Consider the following 6,786-nt stretch of genomic DNA (forward strand, 5'->3'; position numbering starts at 1 on the left):
TATTTTACCAAACAGTTACTGTTACAGTAGTGGTGTGTTGTCAATCTAAAAGAAACGGGAACTCTGGGAACGCGACTCGTCCTCACAGTCGTCGGCCAACTTTAGGTTCTCCTGCTTCAACGAGAGCATCTTGAACTTGTTGGCTTCAACTTCAACTCGTACGGCTACTCGGCCGTCGTCAGTGACCTGTGAAACGAAATGGCTATGAATTTGAGTCGCTCGAGGACTACCTTCACAACTTCAGCTGGTTTGTTGTTGTAGTGTTGGGCTTTAGCGAGACCTGTGACTACCACTCGGTCGCCGTCCATAAAGGAACACGTATCGGCAAACAGTTCTTCTCGTACGCCCACTCTGAGACAGCACGCATGCACACACCGAGAGGTGCAGTGCTGAAGTTCACCTATGGACCAAGGGGGTCGGGGGAGCGCAGCTCTTTCGATAGCCTTCGGGCAAGAGCATCTGGCTGAAATTGAGAAGGTTCGATACGCCAGTAACCTGACAAGAAAAGCCTCCCACGAGAAGACCCGGGCCAGTAATAGTGGCGTACTTCATAAGGAAGTAACGGCAATTGCACGATAGATACATGAGCGTCAGCGACTTCAGGGAAGTTGCGCAGTTCATTAAGGTACTTCTGCTGGATAGAATTCCTGAGAAACCGTGATGAAAACTGGGCGGAGCGACACGGCCCGCTACCTGGCCCGACAGAATTGAACCGCCTGTTGTACCGTTTCCCACTGAGCGTGGCCGAGCACCTGAATAATGAATGGTCGAAGTTTGACCGGAGACTACATTCAGACCGAATGTAGACTGGTACTGAATGACTCAGTACCCCTTCGCCTTTCTGGGTGGTAGCGGCGTCATCGATCGACAACGAAGTGAAGTCGCCGAGCACCAGTTGATTCACAACAACGTGTGAGACTGCGACTTGGTCTTTGTGGAGCTCCTGACAAGTCAGCAGTGCAGCGTCACGCGCCACGAAATTGTCTCACCCTCAGCAGCCTCTGGCTCTCCTTTATACTGAGATACTCGGCGATGCATACTACCACGAATGTGGTCCTCATCCGATCCTTCAGCATCCGTCCAACCTTTTCTATACCTTTTTTATAATCTCGTATCCTACCAGTGACCTACACACGCTACACTTCACATTTTACCGGGTAAGGAGTCTGCATCACCTTTTTGCGCAAGGCTTCAGTCTGAGAGTAGTTGCCTCCTTTCACCATCTGCCAGTACTGCCACAGTGAAGTCTGCCACGACTCTAATTTGGTGAGTCCAGCCTGAGATTTCCAACCAATACATGGCGGGAAGCATAGCAATCAGGTAACGAAATTCGAGATTTGAAGTGAACCAAATGGGAGAACTCTCACACATCAGTATGGTCCGAAGAAGCCTTCCTATTACCTGCAAAATGTCAGGTAGCTGTAGGAGTTTGAGGGTATGCCCCGTCGGTGCTGTATCGAAGACTATAATGTCATAGTGGCCGCCTTCCAGTAGATCCACTACCGAGGAGAGTGCCGTTGCCTCGTCTATACCGGGTATGCCCGATATCCAGTCCTACCACAGACGACTCTTCAGGTCTACAGCCCAGCGGTAGCTCTACCTGCAGCTTCTCAATGTTGTTGATGAGGTCATTGTAGCCGGCCTGATGAGCGAGCTCCCCCCACTGCTGGAGCTCATCTTTAAGGTATGTTTGAGGATTGATCTCGAGGACGTCCAAGTTCGGAACGCCGGGGACTGGTGTAGGCTGAAGGACAGAGAATGAAGAGCAGTGTGACACAATATGCACATGGTCAACCACATGTGTTGTTGACAACATGGAAATTTTGAGGAAATTTTTGGAAATTTTTGCTGTTTTTTTATCTTCCAATTCAATTCCTATATAAACTCCTATGATTAGTGAGGAAACTCATGAGCCCAGCTGAGGAAAGCGAATATATTTCTCAACACTGATGAGACTATCTGCCATTCCGACGGTATCACCTCGCCACCGAACCTCGTACGGAATGCATCGCCGAGACTATGAGCTGGGTCTGTTGATAGCAAGAGAACCTTGCGAGTGTATGCCAACTGTATAGCAATTGCTGAGGAGGTTGTGGTCTTGCCTGTGATCGAATACATACGATCATAATCACGAGCCGAAGTGGGCATTACCTACACCTCCCTTCCCACCGACGAAAACGAATTTGAGATTTGGGTCTTCGATGATTTTATCGATATACGCCTGTCGGTCGTGATCAGAGTTGACAGAGTCCATGATAGCAAGAAACAGAAGAGGGCCACCGAAATTAACGTTATACGATGAACCCCGTTGTAGAATCTTCAAGACTTGCTGGAACTCAAGGCGCGAGAGCTCAAGAAAAAATACACTAAGTTGACTGAAGATTAACCGAAGTGAGAAAGAGTCAAGACCTTGCCGAGTGCGAGCACGTCATCGCCGAAGTTAGCTGAGCAGCTTTGGACCTCAGGATTCATTCGCTGCCACCAGCAAGGACCTTGCTGCTATACTCACTGCTCTAGCTCCTTATACCTCTATCACATTGGGATCAGGCAAGACCTTGGCGCCCTGCTTATCGCCTTTCTTGGTTTCGACCACTCTGCCAACGATCCAGCCCCATTCGCGACGTGGATCATCATCACTATAGCAAGCTCTGAGAGCTGCTATGAATTTCTCGGCAGTTTCCTTATCACGAAGCATGACCAACAGGCCACCACTGGTCTCAGCCGCCCGACCCTCTAGCAAACCATAGTCTCTACCATTGGGCCGAACCATCGATAGAGTCTTGCAACCCTGAATAGTAGGGACGGTATCGATCTCGATACTAGCTCCCGACTTCTGTACCCGGGCCAGGTTGTCAGCGTGGCCCACTAGACCAAACCCTGTGACATCAGTAGCACCCAAAGCTCCGAACTCCCGCATGAGCCTGCAGCCGTTCTTATTCAGAGTCATCATACTAAGGTCACCCATCTTGACGGCTCTAGTACAGGTCTCGACGTCTAGACCGGCCTTGACAACCTTACCCCACTGGGCCTCATTCATCATCCACAAAGCCAGGTTACCAGTTACCTGCGTGCCCAGAGGCTTCGTCAAGACTATGACGTTACCAGGGACTGCCCGGTCGGTCGTGACCAGTTGAGATTGGAGCATTGTAGCCATAGCACAGCCACCTAGCAGGGGCCAAGGGTTGAACACAGTCTGGCCACCAGTGACCTTGGTTCCGGCCTCCTCGCAACAAGCATTGAAGCCTTCTATCATCTTCTTGGTGGTAACTGTCTGTTCAAGCGGGGACATCTTCATGCTGACAGTTAAAATCATGAGGATGTTATTGATGTCGTCGGCCCCAACGGCATAGAGGTCGGAGAGAGTATTAGCGGCCGCAATCCAGCCTTGGTGGAAAGGGTCTTGAGATATAGGAGATAAGAAGTCAGTGCTCGAGACGAGTACTCGTTCACCGTCCCCGACAGGCACCATAGAGCAATCGGGAGAATCTTCAGTCAACATGTTGCCATCACCGATCTGCGGCAAGAAACTGCTCAGCTGATCGGGTTGGACTTTGCAACCTCAGCCTTTCCTCTCACTGAAGGACGTGAGAACGAAGTCCTTGGACAGACCCAAGGAGGTAGGGTCCCACACCCTAGGGGGCAGGGTGCTCTCCGAGGTGGTCTCGGAGGCAGTAGAACTACTCATTGATGCTGGTAACGCTGTGCAATAGAGTCAACTAAGAATATAGAACTGGGGAATGCTGTCGGGAGTACGTAAACTCTAGGGCTAAGCGGTAAGACACCACTGTGCACAAGCGATTCTTTCTAATGAAGATAGGCTTCGCTCCGCTAAGAAAATACGCGCGCGCCCTGGACGCAGAATTGATCGTTCATGGAGTGCATCGGGCTCGTACTCTTCCGAAGCAGCTTCACCCGACATAAGCAAGCCTTCACGGCAGCACATTCTCTCTTAGACCCAAGCACTTACCCTGATTAGACGTCTACGTGTTACTGCAAAGAATAAGCCTCACGTAAGCGAGGAAACTGTCACCACTAGTCTTCTTTTATCGATGGGCCTGTTTGACTTGTTGATTTCCATCGTGACGGAAACTATCCCGTCCGTAGTGACGGTGATCGAATAAAAAGTAAGTGCTTGTAGGTTTTCAGCCGTATTTACATTGGAAATGAAAGCCTCCAATTCAACTTCGAGTTTCTCGGAACCGTACGAATCGAAACCTCTGCTGCGGGACCGAGACGGAGCTAAGTTGAAGAGCGTATCGCCCTCGACGAGCGCCGCAGCCATATGGTGGAAGTCGATGAAGCAGTGGCCCAAAGAAGTCTGGCTTATATTCCTATTGAAGTACCTAGAGTCTTACGCCTACTTCGTATTCGCTTACACCTTGATATTGTTCCTCTCGGACGAGTTCGGATTCTCTGATGAGGAAGCTGGCTGGAGTTACGGTTTTTACGGTATGCTAGTTAGCGTGTACGGATTTATAATGGGTACAGTTATCGACACCCTAGGGCCACGGTGGTCCCTTACGGGTGGTATGAGTATACTGCTAGTATCCAGGCTTGTGATGGCAACGACTTACTCAACTCACGTACTTGCTGCAGTCCTTTTCACGGTCCTGCCCATTGGTGGCGCTCTAGGCATACCTGTGATGCAAATAGCCATCAAACGTTTCACAGAGGGAGAGGACCGTTCCACCGCGTTCTCGATGTTCTACGTAATTATGAACGTAGCAGCCATCACTGCGGCCCCGTGCATTGATGCCTTCCACCGGGCTTTCCCTCGTGGAGTCGTCTTGACCTTAGCTGGTGGAGACGTCCACATAACAGTGTCCAGCTATCGTATCCTCTTCCTCACTGGTGCATTCGTCACAGCTCTCTGCTTGGTTATATGCCTGCTCTTCCTGAAGGACCCTCCTGTGGAATCGAACGCTGGGCGAGAGAAGGTCCCCAGCCAGATGTTTCAGGAGGTCATGGCCAGTGATGGTTTCTGGCGGTTCCTGCTACTAGTCGTACTGTTGATGGGAGTACGAGTAATTTATCGTCATATGGATGCCACTTTCCCTAAGTACATGGTCCGAGAGTTTGGCCCTGATGCCCTCTACGGCACCATTATCGCTCTCAATCCTCTATGTGTGGTGCTCTTGGTCCCCCTATTGTCACCACTAGCTTTCAAGTATCACCCGCTGAAGCTCATAATCTTCGGCGCTACAGTGACGGCTATCTCTCCATACTTCCTCGTCATGGGCCACACCTACATCACCTGCGTGTGCTTCGTCCTATGCCTCTCCCTCGGTGAGTCAATTTGGTCACCACGCCTCTACGAGTACACGGTTTCCATTGCAGAGGACGGTCGAGAGGGGACGTACATGGCGTTGGCTTCTACTCCCATGTTCGTGGCTACACTGTTCACTGGAGCGGTATCGGGTTGGCTTCTTGATACGCTGTGTCCAGCCAGCGGTATACGGCATGCAGAGTTCATGTGGCTACTGATCGCTCTAGGGAGTACCATTTCCCCGGTTCTTCTCTTCGTCTTCCGAGACGCGATTGCCGGTAGCAAGTTGTCGGAATTAGAATGGCCAGTAGCGAAGCATCATGAGGGGGCAGAGCCTGAGCGGACTACTACCACAACTTCGAGTAGCAGCAGCATTGTAACATAGTTGACCCATGGACAAGCATGAATATATCTAGCTGTAATTGAGTGTTAGTTGTTGGTTTTGTTTTGTTAGTAAGAGAGGGTTGGTCGTGCGAATCATGATGATCAGGTTTGTTGGGCTACCATGCCTGCTACTGCAAATTACCGATCATTGGGGAGGGGTTGTTCTCAGGCCGACATTGATCCGCACCGTCCAAAGGAGGCTATTGGTGATGGTCGTGATGAATGTCGTGGGAAGATCCAGAAGATAATTAAGGTCCGGCTGCCTCAGGAGGGGGTTCGCCTTTATGCTGGTGCCAATAGTACCTTCGTGCGAGTTCTATCTTTTATCGAGGCCACGGAGTCAGTGGCGTCCACGGTAACGGCTGTTTTATCTCTGAGCGGAGCAACCACGCAAGGTCTGTTACTCTATTCGATTCATCCGGCCTTACAGTGGACTCTATCTATGGCCGAGATCGGTGTTCTAGCCACTGCTGGCGCTTCGGTACTCACAATCATACGGGAATATTCAGGGGATCTACCGCTGGCCTGGGAGGCCTGTATGAGAATCGGCATCATCCTAAGCCCTTGGGCGACGCTCGCGACCAGTGCATTGCTGATAGTGACCACTTCCTCAACATGGGCTCCCTTCTATGCGACTGTCTTCGCTCTCAATACTGGAGGTATCGCTTTTGCTGAATGGACTCGTGTTATCCTCAGAAAGACATCAGGTGGCTTAACTAGAACGTTAGGGACGGTCGGGGCCTGGTTTGGAGCTTTTGTTGGGGCAGCCTGCTCTGTCATTTTGACTGTGTCCGTTGCGAGTGTTACCGGTCCTCTATCATTGATATTATATTCCGGCCTTTGCCAGTTGGGCTGGGGTCAGGCCACCATCGGACTTGCCGTCACTGGTGGTATGAGTGCTGCAGGAGCGGTATGCGGCGGAGTGGTGGGTGTTGCAGCCGGTACACTTAACAGCATCAATCTTAAAAGCTCCACCGCTGAAGCTCGCCGATTCTGGTTCGACTGGCTCAGCTGTGATGAGCAATATGTAGAGCAGCCTGACGCTGACTCCTCGAGATATGATCCGGACGCGTCAGCATCGGAGCGTTTTAGAGACGTTCTTTGCGAGATCGGCTGGCTCCCATAACTAATTTATT

The 6,786-nt window shown here is 50.9% G+C and overlaps 3 protein-coding genes across 3 annotated transcripts in view; 1 reads left to right on the top strand and 2 right to left on the bottom strand.

Moving 5' to 3' along the window:
• Nucleotides 1-16: 16 nt before the first annotated feature.
• Nucleotides 17-2,278, bottom strand: Pmar_PMAR018574 (arsenical pump-driving ATPase, putative). Its single transcript, XM_002778088.1, has 12 exons — nucleotides 2,152-2,278; nucleotides 1,981-2,102; nucleotides 1,601-1,744; nucleotides 1,402-1,554; nucleotides 1,176-1,277; nucleotides 990-1,127; nucleotides 830-943; nucleotides 694-752; nucleotides 548-647; nucleotides 401-495; nucleotides 231-351; nucleotides 17-186 (listed from the first exon to the last, which is right to left on the bottom strand). Exons 1-12 carry the CDS (start codon nucleotides 2,252-2,254, stop codon nucleotides 46-48), a joined length of 1,392 nt encoding a protein of 463 aa, XP_002778134.1. The 5' UTR covers nucleotides 2,255-2,278; the 3' UTR covers nucleotides 17-45.
• Nucleotides 2,279-2,352: 74 nt separating this feature from the next.
• Nucleotides 2,353-3,499, bottom strand: Pmar_PMAR018575 (Selenide, water dikinase, putative; the record flags this gene model as incomplete). Its single annotated transcript, XM_002778089.1, has 1 exon — nucleotides 2,353-3,499. One exon carries the CDS (start codon nucleotides 3,497-3,499, stop codon nucleotides 2,522-2,524), a length of 978 nt encoding a protein of 325 aa, XP_002778135.1. The 3' UTR covers nucleotides 2,353-2,521.
• A 664-nt stretch (nucleotides 3,500-4,163) lies between these two features.
• Nucleotides 4,164-6,786, top strand: part of Pmar_PMAR018576 (hypothetical protein) — a gene marked incomplete at both ends in the record, with an annotated part of 5,401 nt that continues 2,778 nt past the window's right edge. The window contains 2 exons of the mRNA XM_002778090.1: nucleotides 4,164-5,642; nucleotides 5,820-6,677. Coding sequence (XP_002778136.1) covers nucleotides 4,164-5,642; nucleotides 5,820-6,677 — 2,337 coding nt within the window. The remainder of the gene's footprint in view (nucleotides 5,643-5,819; nucleotides 6,678-6,786) is intronic.

Source organism: Perkinsus marinus (assembly GCF_000006405.1).
Source record: "Perkinsus marinus ATCC 50983 genomic scaffold scf_1104296950436, whole genome shotgun sequence".
Lineage (NCBI taxonomy): Eukaryota > Perkinsozoa > Perkinsida > Perkinsidae > Perkinsus > Perkinsus marinus.

Coding starts and splice junctions, on each gene's coding strand:
- Pmar_PMAR018574 (XM_002778088.1), bottom strand. CDS start 2,254: ATGGACTCTGTCAACTCTGATCACGACCGACAGGCGTATATCGATAAA. Junction 1,555..1,600: donor ACAACATTGAGAAGCTGCAG/GTAGAGCTACCG, acceptor CGTCTGTGGTAG/GACTGGATATCGGGCATACC. Junction 648..693: donor GTTCAATTCTGTCGGGCCAG/GTAGCGGGCCGT, acceptor ACGGTTTCTCAG/GAATTCTATCCAGCAGAAGT.